This window comes from Micromesistius poutassou (assembly GCF_964030765.1).
Source record: "Micromesistius poutassou genome assembly, chromosome: 4".
Taxonomy (NCBI): Eukaryota; Metazoa; Chordata; class Actinopteri; order Gadiformes; family Gadidae; genus Micromesistius; species Micromesistius poutassou.
Window position 1 is genome coordinate 14,574,384 of NC_140274.1, and position 12,391 is coordinate 14,586,774.

The 12,391-nt window shown below is 45.1% G+C and overlaps 1 protein-coding gene across 2 annotated transcripts in view; it reads left to right on the forward strand.

Moving 5' to 3' along the window:
- Window positions 1–12,391, forward strand: part of ryr1b (ryanodine receptor 1b (skeletal)) — a 108,233-nt gene that overhangs the window by 47,661 nt on the left and 48,181 nt on the right. Inside the window, exons 44-66 of one of the 2 annotated variants that reach the window (XM_084466609.1) lie at window positions 278–413; window positions 515–698; window positions 1,055–1,166; window positions 1,445–1,565; window positions 1,751–1,920; window positions 2,075–2,295; window positions 2,601–2,691; window positions 2,997–3,137; window positions 4,728–4,888; window positions 5,297–5,375; window positions 5,726–5,815; window positions 5,985–6,128; window positions 6,527–6,604; window positions 6,969–7,044; window positions 7,410–7,533; window positions 7,737–7,852; window positions 8,440–8,507; window positions 8,964–9,085; window positions 9,403–9,452; window positions 10,265–10,325; window positions 10,896–11,022; window positions 11,535–11,646; window positions 11,798–11,879. In XM_084466609.1, coding sequence (XP_084322735.1) covers window positions 278–413; window positions 515–698; window positions 1,055–1,166; window positions 1,445–1,565; window positions 1,751–1,920; window positions 2,075–2,295; window positions 2,601–2,691; window positions 2,997–3,137; window positions 4,728–4,888; window positions 5,297–5,375; window positions 5,726–5,815; window positions 5,985–6,128; window positions 6,527–6,604; window positions 6,969–7,044; window positions 7,410–7,533; window positions 7,737–7,852; window positions 8,440–8,507; window positions 8,964–9,085; window positions 9,403–9,452; window positions 10,265–10,325; window positions 10,896–11,022; window positions 11,535–11,646; window positions 11,798–11,879 — 2,666 coding nt within the window. The remainder of the gene's footprint in view (window positions 1–277; window positions 414–514; window positions 699–1,054; window positions 1,167–1,444; window positions 1,566–1,750; window positions 1,921–2,074; window positions 2,296–2,600; window positions 2,692–2,996; window positions 3,138–4,727; window positions 4,889–5,296; window positions 5,376–5,725; window positions 5,816–5,984; window positions 6,129–6,526; window positions 6,605–6,968; window positions 7,045–7,409; window positions 7,534–7,736; window positions 7,853–8,439; window positions 8,508–8,963; window positions 9,086–9,402; window positions 9,453–10,264; window positions 10,326–10,895; window positions 11,023–11,534; window positions 11,647–11,797; window positions 11,880–12,391) is intronic. The other variant, XM_084466610.1, reaches the window with a different exon arrangement.

Consider the following 12,391-nt stretch of genomic DNA (forward strand, 5'->3'; position numbering starts at 1 on the left):
ATTGTAACCAGAGGTTTGCTAGTTTGATTACCGGCTCCTCCTTGCTGTGTTGAGGTGGGTCCCTGAAACCTAAAGACACCTCACCTTTAACTGCTCCTGACGAGCTGGCTGTCGCCTTGCATGGTTGACTCTGCCGGCAGTGTGTATAAATGGTTGTCGCTTTGGATAAATTGTGCTAAATGCCCTTAATGTAAAAATATTAAATGTAAATGAATGGGATGTCAATGTAAATCACATCGTAACTCCCTCTTTTCATGTGTGCCCCCCCCCGCCCCAGGTGGTGACCTACCTGGCCGGCTGTGGCCTTCAGGCATGCCCCATGCTCCTCTCCAAGGGATACCCCGACATCGGTTGGAACCCCTGCGGAGGAGAGAGATACCTCGACTTCCTGCGCTTCGCCGTCTTCGTCAACGGTCCGCCAGTTTCTCAAGAAGGAATCAACCCTATCCATCCACATTGATTTGTAGCGCTGTTATAAATACTCCGCCCCTTCCCCCGTCCCTCTGACTCACAGGGGAGAGCGTGGAAGAGAACGCCAACGTGGTGGTGCGACTCCTGATCCGTCGGCCCGAGTGCTTCGGCCCCGCCCTGCGAGGGGAGGGGGGTAACGGCCTGCTGGCAGCAATCGAGGAGGCCATCAAGATCTCTGAGGACCCGGCCCGGGACGGACCCACCGTCAAGAAGGACCGCCGCTTCATGTGAGTGGAGAAATCTAGTGGTGTTCATCTCGGACGATGCCCACAGACCAAACTGTCGTCTGCATTTATATCACACTTGTAAGTTATAGCTATAGCTGTAGTTATAGTTTTAGCTGAAAGACTGCAATCCAAAGTGGAAGTCCACCTAGTTGGCACATTTATAAATGCGGTGAATTCTGAGTTCCACAAACACAACTGTCCCCTACACGCCTGAGAGGATGTTATTTTTCATATCTTCGTCTCTTGTTTTCCGTGACCTGGTAGCATCTGCTAAATGTCTCAATGTCAATTTTGAATTGCTGCTCAAATGCTCTGGCCTGATCTCTGCATTCAATATATCAAATTCTGTCCTTCAGGTTTGGTGGCGAGGAGCAGCATGAGGAGCACCGCGTCCACTTGGGTAACGCCATCATGTCCTTCTACTCCGCCCTCATCGACTTGCTGGGCCGCTGTGCTCCTGAGATGCATGTGAGTCCACCCACACCTCCACAACATTCAGCTCTATCTGGCGGTTAATGAGCAACAGAACAGCAAAGATGACAGCACCCAGTAACAACACCTATACACAGATTTCGGAACTACATTTTCAGAAATTTGAATTTTGATATAATCTTGAACCAATGATGGAATCGTTTTAGCTCTGCTGCTGACCTGTTGTCTAGTGCTTTTATTCTGTTTTCAAGTATTATGTAATTTATGGGAGATGGAAGAACATGTATCTGAATGGTTTGTGTTGCTGTCCCTAGCTCATCCAAGCAGGTAAAGGTGAAGCTCTGAGGATCAGAGCGATCCTGAGGTCTCTGGTGCCTATTGAAGACCTGGTTGGAGTCATTAGCCTGCCAGTGCAGATTCCTGCATTTGGAAAAGGTTAGATAAAATAAACCATATTCAAAGATCAATTCTCTGTATTCTTTGTTAGGGCACTGCTACGGTAATCAAATTCCCTTGAATTCCTTATATATTCATATTATATCAAATGAATAAACATATTATAATCTTGTCGAAATATATTATTATTATTTTTAACTTATTTTTTATTCACTGAATCCCAGACGGTAACATCATTGAGCCCAAAATGTCGGCCAGCTTCGTGCCAGACCACAAGGCCTCCATGGTGCTGTTCCTGGACAGAGTGTATGGCATCGACAACCAGGACTTCCTCCTCCATCTGCTGGAGGTCGGCTTCCTGCCCGACATGAGGGCCGCTGCCTCCCTGGACACAGTGAGTAGATCAAAAACAAAGAATCACTACAAACCTTAAGTAGATCCCTGTAGATTACTACACTGTAGATCACCACACAGTCGGTGTACGTAGTGCACTCTGAATAGAGACTTAGTAATAGACAGAAGGTCAATTGTGAATCTTGTGTCTCCAGGCGTCCTTCAGCACCACAGAGATGGCGCTGGCTCTGAACCGCTACCTGTGCTCTGCCGTGCTGCCTCTCATCACCAAGTGTGCGCCGCTGTTCGCCGGCACCGATCACCGAGCCATCATGATCGACTCCATGCTGCACACCATCTACCGGCTGTCCCGCGGCCGCGCCCTCACCAAGGCCCAGAGAGACATCATAGAGGAGTGCCTCATGTCACTCTGCAAGTACGTATCCGCCCTCTTTCAGCCCCTCTGAGCCCTCACACTGTCATACCTCTGAACACCTCTGACCCCCTCCCCCCCCCCCCCCCTCTCAACCCTCTTACCCATATCACACCTCTCACCCCCTCTCTCTCCCTCACCCTTCTCACTCCTCTCACCCATCCAAGTACCTTTTATCCCCTTTCTGCCCTCTCACAAACCTCCACCCTTGCTCGCCCTCTCTCAACCCTCTCGGCCCCTTGAGTCATGTCACCAGGATGATCCAGGTATAACTCTGATGTTCTTGACTCATTTCACCGTGTGACCAGGTACCTCCGGCCCTCCATGCTGCAGCATCTCCTGAGACGGCTGGTGTTTGACGTTCCCATCCTCAACGAGCACGCTAAGATGCCCCTGAAGGTACACTGCCTCATCATAGATCACTAGCGAATATCAATTTTTTAACGGGATGTTTGACCAAGGAGTTGGAGGACTCCTCATCAGTCAAGTCTTTAACCTATCATTCTGCATTCAATGGGATATTTAGATTGATATTTAAGAACAGATAGTACTTGAATCATCCAAGAAAGGAAATTCTGAAAATATCCTCCATTATAAAACTTATATCGATTCATATTTATATTGATATTTAACTGAATGTATTGAAATAATTTTGACCCTAATTCGGTTGATGTATATCGTATGTATCCTCTTGATTTGTTCAGCTATTGACCAATCATTATGAGCGTTGCTGGAAGTACTACTGCCTTCCAAACGGCTGGGGCAACTTTGGGGTGACATCAGAGGAGGAGCTGCATCTCTCCCGCAAGCTGTTCTGGGGCATTGTGGAGTCTCTGGCTCACAAGGTGACCACGACACATCCTACATGGACACCTCCATTTTATTTGTATGGTGACTTGTCTCTCCAAGGCAGTTGACCTTTTCCAAACTCTTCTATTGGACCCTTGTAGCATTAGTGTATCTAGTGAAGACGTGTTAAACCTATGGCCACTGACACATGTTTTTTTTTTATAGATCAGTTTAGACCAGTGTTTCTCAACCTTTTTTGAGCAAACGCCCCCCTTACCTTACCCTGATCCTCTGGCGCCCCCCCCCCCCCCCCCCCATTATTATTGTTGTTAATTTTGTTTAAACATTTTTTTGCGACACCCGTGGGTAGGCTATATCCATCACCAACTCCACTCCAACTCGTGCTACATTGCTTGAATAAAAAACTTCTGTGCCGTTTTGGTTTCTTCTGGACAAGAAAATGTGTATTCAGAGTTTTATTAAAAGGTTTTATTATTGAGCTATTGAAGTTTAATACGTAACAGTGCTTGTGTACATTTTTATTGGTTATTGAACTGTTAACCCGCGAACTTGGGTTCAATATGTGCACGAAAGACTCCCTTTGTTTACGTGACGTTGCCTAGCAACGCTGTGCACGTGCAGCCTTCATCCGCTTCGTTCTGAGAGTAGCACGTTTAAGTTTGCGGCCAAATAGTAATTAAAGTAGTTTGTTACTATACAAGTTAAGCGCCTGTAACATCAGTGTTAAATGCGTATGTGCCGGTTGGTGTGCGTACCTTATGAAAGTGTTTATCGGTTCACAGACGTAATGAGCGACGTTGCGGTGGTCTACACGTAATGCGCACGTTCTATTGTTTACAATTAGCATGCTAAGCGGAGTTAGCTTTATTCACGTCTTGTGTTGCCTTACTATGTAATATGGATGAGGTTCATGTTGCTTAGTGTAATGCCCCATCCGCCGCTTGCTTTGCATGTCCCGCAAACCAACCAGTGGAAGTCAGGGGAGGGCGAACTCGTTTCTAAAGCACCACGCTACTGCGATGAGGTGGGTTTGTTTATCGGCGTTACTATGGCGATCATGACAGCACTGAGCATAAAGTAAAAAGTAGATGAGACGATAGAGGGGTTAGAAACCCATATTAAGATAGGCTTTTTATTTCAGTTATCCTATTTTTGCACCGAAAATATTTGAAAACCAAGAAAGTTTAAAAAGTTCAAAATAATGACCGCTACACAAGCGAAGTTGTGACGCCCCCGTGTTCGTTCCCAGCGCCCCCCTAGGTTCTACGAACGCCCCCCAGGGGGCGCTGCCGCCCCCGTTGAGAAACCCTGGTTTAGACGAAATCTTCCAAAATAAAAATGTATTAAGCATCCTCACACAGCATCAGAAAATGTGCACACAACTTCCAGTTTTAATTAAGACATATTGACTTAGCCTACTCTGCACCCTGGCCATCTTTTCTTTCATAATTTGCAGTATTTGTATTTGGTCATTTTGTCTCACCGCACTTCCTTTTGGTCGTTATGTTGATTGATTTGTAAGTTGCTTTGGATCAAAGTGCCCTGCGAATGTGAGTAGTCCACATCCGTAGGAGGATGCATGAGAAAGCTTTGGGAATACTTGAGCTCTTCTCTTGTTTGTCCAGAAATTTGACGCAGAGCTCTTCAAGATCGCCATGCCGTGTATCTGTGCCATCGCGGGCGCCATCCCCCCAGACTACGTGGACGCCAGCTTCTCTGTCACCGAGAAGAAGGCGTCGGTGGACGCAGAGGGGAACTTTGACCCCAAACCCGTAGAGACCACCAAGTGAGCATGGGCGGTCTTTATTGAACCACACCTCTTAAGGGTTAACGTGATGATGGCTCCTTGTCTGTGCTAGTTGTTTTCACATGTGACTGAGGTCTATAGTGCAAATAAAAGAAGTAGATGAAATCTAGGGATAATTGATTGATAGATTAGGATAAGAGTTGTGAAAACGAATAACATTTACAACAACAATTTGTCAACATTTTATTTAGCTTTACCACTTACTTACAGTTTACTGGAAGCTAAAGCAATAGCAAGAAAAGAAAGAGAGAATACTTTACTTCTACATATGCAAACTAATGTTACTTGCAGGTTTTGGTTTATTATAAGGAGTTAGATATTGATTGATATTTCCTACAGTATTACAGTGATACTGATTGACTGACTGATTGATTGATTGATTAACAGCACCATCATCCCAGAGCGACTGGATGGCTTCATCAATAAGTTTGCAGAGTACACCCATGACAAGTGGGCCTTTGAGAAGGTCAGAGACAAACCAATAACTCTTCATCCCTTACTCATGTTTGTCCTGATATCAATCATATTCTAGTATATTCTAGTTTTTCTATTTTATTCCTAATTCTCTTCTAGTTTATTCTATTCTCAATTCTACTCAATTGTATTTCATATTACATTCTGTTCTAGTCTAGTCTATGTCTTTCAAAATATATATGTTTTGTGTTCTATTGTAGTCTCTAATATTTTCCAATCTCTCCCATTCTAGTTTATTTTTTTATATTCCGTATTGTAGTCTGATCTATTCTATGTTGTTCATAATGCTGTTATGCTGACTATACTAGTACTATGCTACCAACGTATCCTCCCTGTGTGTAGATCCAGAACAACTGGACATATGGTGAGATCCTTGACGAGAACGCCAAGACCCACCATATGCTGAGACCCTACAAGACCTTCTCTGAGAAGGTGATGTCATCGCCAGGCTGTCTGTGATTGGATGAGGATCTGATATCCTTGTGACGTAACCCCCTCCCCGGCGCGCGTGTGTGTGTGTGTGTGTGTGTGTGTGTGTGTGTGTGTGTGTGTGTGTGTGTGTGTGTGTGTGTGTGTGTGTGTGTGTGTGTGTGTTCCTCAGGATAAGGAGATCTACCGCTGGCCCATCAAGGAGTCTGTGAAGGCCATGCTGGCGTGGGAGTGGACCATGGATAAGTCCAGAGAAGGGGAGGGGGAGGTGGAGAAGACTGCCGTTGCCACACGCAAGATCTCTCAGACTGCCCAGGTAGGCAGTAGGCGATAGAGATGACTATCAGACCGCCCAGGTAGGCAGTAGGAGACAGAGATGACTGTCTCCTACTGCCTACCTGGGCGGTCTGATAGAGATGACTATCAGACCGCCCAGGTAGGCAGTAGGAGACAGAGATGACTGTCTCCTACTGCCTACCTGGGCGGTCTGATAGAGATGACTATCAGACCGCTCAGGTAAACAGTAGGAGATAAGAGCTCCTTTGTTATTCAGGAGCACAGAAGATGGAAATATTCTAAATATAGGAAATATAGGTATTCAGGAGATAGAGATATATATCTATCAGACTGCTCAGGTAAGCAGGAGTTGCCCCTCTTAATCTTGTTGTGTGTGTTTTTGTGTGTGTTTGTGTCTGTGCGTGTGTTTGTCTGCAGGCAACGTATGACCCAAGCCACGGCTACAATCCCCAGCCAATTGACATCACAGCCATGACCCTCTCCAGAGAGCTCCAGGTACTCCTCTCTCCCAGGGCCCTCCTCTCTCACAGGGCCCACCTCTCTCACAGGGCCCACCTCTCTCACAGGGCCCACCTCTCTCACAGGACCCACCTCTCTCACAGGGCCCACCTCTCTCACATGGCCCACCTCTCTCACAGGACCCACCTCTCTCACAGGGCCCACCTCTCTCACAGGGCCCACCTCTCTCACAGGACCCACCTCTCTCACAGGGCCCACCTCTCTCACAGGGCCTGCCTCGCTCACAAGGCCTTTGTAACTTTGTTATTCTTTGTTCAGATTAATGTTGTTTGTTTGAATCTTATTTAGCATACCTTTGTGTATTAAGATGAAGTCTAGATTAACTTTGTGTTTCCTCCAGTCGATGGCAGAGCAGCTGGCTGAGAACTACCACAACACCTGGGGTCGCAAGAAGAAGATGGAGCTCATGTCCAAAGGTCAGACTCCACTTATACCAAACTCTTTTGGCTATTGATCGTCAAATTAGATATAAATTCTTCACAATGAAAGCAGCATGTTTTCTTTTTTTGTGTGAGTTTGGCCGAACCTCACTGCCTCTAAGCTAATCGTACCAAAACAGTCTCCATATCTTGTATATCATATAATATTCTATGAACATTATTATAATTGTATATTGACTACACTACCCACTATTAAAAACACACAATTTGACAACTGTCATCCGGTCGGAATGACATTTGATTCCCGACTTTAACAAAGTACTAACAATCTATCAATTTATTTGGACTGGAAGCTCAATCAAGTGTGTTGACATTGAAACTGAGCTCTCCATTTTCGGTAGGCGGGGGCAGCCATCCCCTCCTCGTCCCGTATGACACCTTGACGGCCAAGGAGAAGGCCAGAGATCGAGAGAAGGCTCAGGACCTGCTCAAGTTCCTCCAGCTCAACGGATACGCTGTCACCAGGTAGGTGCCAACGCAGGACTTGTTGTACCATTAGGACCATTAGGTCCGTTCACCACCGATTGCACTTCTGACTGGACCTCGAGGGCAGGATCTCTTTGTGTGGTCCTTCTCAAGGATTCTTCCCTCTGGTGTAAGGGGAGCTTGTGTTAACTTCTTTCATAACTTTTCCTCTCCAACATGCTATCGTCTGGGTGGTGACGCAGGGGCCTGAAGGATATGGAGCAGGACATCTCCTCCATCGAGAAGCGCTTCGCTTATGGATTCCTCCAGAAGCTCCTCAAGTGGATGGACATCGCCCAGGAGTTCATCGCCCACCTCGGTACTGTGGTGTCCCACAGGCTTCTGCCTTCGTTCAAATTGTGTGTTACAAAAATCTATTTGGTTAAAGGGCTCCCACCCTCGTGATTTGGATTGAAATTGTTGTTTCTTGTCAGGGTAAAAGCTTTTCTCAGAGTCACTTGAAATGGTCAATGTGACTTTTTGGGCTTTGTTGCCAGTCTATACTGCCTACGACTCAATTTGAACTGCATACAAAGCCAAAAACGTTAGATCCTCTGTTTAAGCCTCTAAAAAAATTCCAGCAGTTTACCGAAGTTCAGCATTGTCCAAAAGGTTTGCTAATAATCTTTCAGTGTCCCTGATGGCAATGATGCCATCCTGCTGAATGACCAATCGGAGCATTCTAAGAAAGGACAGCATACAAGCGCACTCGTTTCTCTGAATTAAATAACAATAACCCCAAAAATATTGGTCATTCAAAGTTACAGCAGACATAAAGCAACCCACACAGTAAGACAAGGCTGATGGTCAAGATTGTATCACTTTGCCGTCTCACCGAATTATATAATAAATGAACAAGACACTCATTATAATAATATTGTTTAAATTTTTTTTCTTTTCTAACAGAGGCTGTGGTTAGCAGTGGAAGAGTAGAGAAATCCCCTCATGAGCAGGAGATCAAATTCTTTGCCAAGGTGAGAAAGAGTTCAACAGTAACATTTTGTGTCAAATTAATGATTGGCCTCCCTCCTGTATAACGATACTCAACTCTTGCCAATCCACGCTACCCTAATATATCCTGTATTTTCCGTCAGGGATTAACAAAGTTCATAATAACACTTGTTTTCTTTCTGTTTAAGTGTGAGTGAACCCCCTGTTAAAACTCAAATTCAAACACTATGAGATTTAAAAGAAAAGTGTTTTGGAATGAGCTTTAGAAATAAGGGGGGCTTGTTATCCCTATTCCTGTGTTCTCAAAATTACAATCTTATTTAACAATGACAAAATTGCGAACATTAGAATTTTCTGACAACCCTGATGGACCATAAATAAATCAGAACTTCTGAATCCTAGTTGATTCGATAGGTGGGGAAAATTGTGTATCAGACACAATATGCTTGAGTATTTCACTTTTCTGTCGGTTTTTACAGATTCTGTTGCCGCTGATAAACCAGTACTTCAAGAACCACTGTCTCTACTTCCTGTCCACACCGGCAAAGGTACTGGGCAGCGGGGGTCACTCCTCCAACAAGGAGAAGGAGATGATCGCAAGGTGAGCCGGAAAATACCAGCTGACTGAACCCAATAATCTCAGAACTATTCTCTCAATAGCAATGTTAGCATTGTTAACATTGTTAGTGATGTGCCCCTGATAGCGTTGGGTCCTCCTCTTCTCTCTGTATTCTTTCACTGTGTTTTACCATATCCTACCTTCTTCCCTTTGCTTGTCTCCTTACGGTTTAATCCTGTATTCTTACATTCATTGACCCCCCCACTTCCTCCTACACCTTCCCCTCGTCTTTCTGTTTGTTTTCTGTTTGTCTGTGTTTTTTTTGCGTTGTTGTCTCTTTCTTCCTCCTCTGACATCAGTATCTTCTGTAAGTTGGCCGCTCTGGTGAGACACAGAGTTTCTCTATTTGGTAAGAACCTGCATGGTGGAAGCTCTCTCTCTTTTGTTCTTTCGTTCTTTCTTTCGTTCTTTCTTTCTTTCTTTCGCTTTTCACCGTACCTTGTACTTTGTACTATCCGGATCAAATCATTTCACAGATACATCTTTACCTTCCAGCAAATCACCGCTCCCCCATTCTATTCCCATCTCTCTTTTTTCTAATTTCCCTCTTTCGCTCCTCTCCTCTCCCCTCCTCTCCTCTCTGTGTGTGATCTTAACTAAGCATTCTCTCTAGCCTCTCTGCTTTGGCCTAGCTTTGGTGTCACTGCAACCTAATTAAGTGTGAAGGGTGGATAGGAGTGTGTGTGTGTGTGTGTGTTGTAGGCCTTCAGTGTACAGGGCTGCACACATCAGTAGCATGGGTGTGTATTTGTGTCAGGCTCTCTCTGTGTGGTGCAGCCTAGCTTGCTTCACCCCTTCACCCCCCCCCCCCTTGTTCCATTCACCACCGTCATGTGACCATGAAGCATAGCCACAGTACAGACCACGACATGACCACCCAATGTTTTACATGAAAGCTGTTCTAATTAAGGAAAACACCAATATGTCAAGTCTCATTTGATCTACTAAACAAAATGTTTGTTTAAAGCAGGCGTTTTTACATACTAATATATAAATATGTTTGTATACTTTTTGTTGTGACTAAAACAAAATACTTTTATACTATATTATACCGTTATACTAACAGTATTCTAAGTGCATTTCTTATCATTACGAAGGTTTGTCGGAGGTTGAGGTTTTTACGCCACTGTGATGACTGATCCTCTGTGTGTGTGTTTGCAGGAACGGACGCAGGCGCTGTGGTCAACTGTCTACACATCCTGTCACGTTCACTGGATGCCAGGTAAGACTCAGACACACCCACACCCTGTGGGTGGTAAACCACACCCACTGATTCACCAGTTGAACATTGAACTGAACATTTTCAAACAAAATCGCTAACTATTTACATCAGTAATGACACATATATGCAGCAATTGCACTGATCAAAAGACCGACGGATTCAACCCTCAACCTCATGAAGCTTTGTGAAGACAAGCTTGTTTATGAAGATGACTCAACAGTGCCTTCATCGGGCGCTCCTCCTCTGTCATAGTAGTAAAGCCGCCCCATATCAGACAAATGGTTGTGATTGGCCCGACCCGTGCCAGGTCTGCTAGAAATCTGTTCCAACAAGCGGGGGTCAAAACTCATATGCATAAAACATGAGCTCGCAGATATGTCTTGTTCTCAGGCAAGTTCTGGGTAATTCATCCCTCTGAAATAGTCAGCCATCTTTCCAACACTTCCCTTAAGATGTATTTCCGTTGTTCTGTGTGTGTGTGAGTGTCTGTACAATCTCTGTGTCCCTCTCCCTCCTCTCCGTCTGTCTGAGGACTACGATGTATTTGAATTGGCCTGTGTTGTCTCTCAGGACGGTGATGAAGTCGGGACCCGAGATCGTCAAGGCATGCCTCAGGCAGTTCTTTGAGTGTGCGGCGGACGACATCGAGAAAATGGTGGAGAACCTGAAGCTGGGCAAGGTGTCCAGCAGGAATCAGGTCTGAACCCCAACCACGGTGACCCCTGGGGACACCCTAACCCCTTTGTGACTGTCGACCCTAATCCCTGGTGACCTTTGACCCTAACTCCTAGAGGTCCCAGAGGTGGCCCCGAAATACAGGACCTTGTCACCTCAGCGAGCCGATACTTATAATCCTGTGTTTCTTTATGTGTGTCCTTGTGTGTATCTTTGTGTGTGGGTATGTGTGTGTGTGTGGGTGAGAGTGAGTGTGTGTGTGTGCTTGTGTGAGGGAGTGCGTGTGGGTGTGTGTGCTTGTGTGCACCTCTTGTGTATTTGCATGCTTATATGTGTGTGTGAGTGCCTCTGTGTCCCTATTATCATGCCATCATCTTCATTTGTGTGTCTTCATCTGTGTGTCCTTATGTGTGATCCATTGTTTCTATGTTTGTGTGTGAGTGCGTGTGGGCCGTGTTTTTGTGTTTGCATGTCCCTGTGTCTGCGTGTCGCTATGCATGTACCTGCGTGTGATTGCTTATGCGTGTCTGCAAGCAGGTCAAGGGTGTGTCCCAGAACATCAACTACACCACCATCGCCCTGCTGCCTGTCCTCACCACCTTCTTCGACCACATCGCTCAGCACCAGTTTGGAGACGACGTCATTCGTAAGCCCCGTGTCTATCTGCTCCCTTGGGTTCTAGAATGTTCTATATTCTCCCTGGGGTTCTGAAATGTTCTATATTCTGCTGTTTCTAGAATGTTCTATATGCTACTATGTTCTAAATAAATAGTCCATTCCTCTTCTTTCTCCCTCAGTGGACGACCTGCAGATCTCCTGCTACCGGATCATGTGTAGTATCTACTCCCTGGGCACTGTGAAGACCCCCCACGTAGAGAAGTGGGTGGATACCTCCACCGTACACCTGTATCAGGGCAGAATAGTCTAGTGTTAATTAAACTTTTTTCTTGGAACCTTATCGTTTTTAATTGGCAAACCATTGCAGCACACAATTCACAAAAGACGTGAATTAATGTTCCTGACCCTTATCACTGCCCTTTCCCCCTCACTTGGCCTATTGTATTATAGATTTGTTGAATTGGTGAACCACACATTTCAAAGAGCATTTCTTTGATAACTTCATGTTTTGCACACGTTATTGATAAATGCATGCAGGTGAGTTGACAGGCTCAAATTTTTTCGTTAGTAAAACAATATAGGACTACACATTTGTTATTTATGTTTTCAGTTTTCTTTTTGCCATCAGTGCTAAGTCACCAAAATTGAGTCACTTGAATGTCAAAAATAGGCCATAAAATAGCCGTGCCTGTAATATTGACTCGATAATAATTGAAAAACATTGGCTGGTCGCACATCCAGACCAAGACCAAGTATACAAACCAGCAAATTGG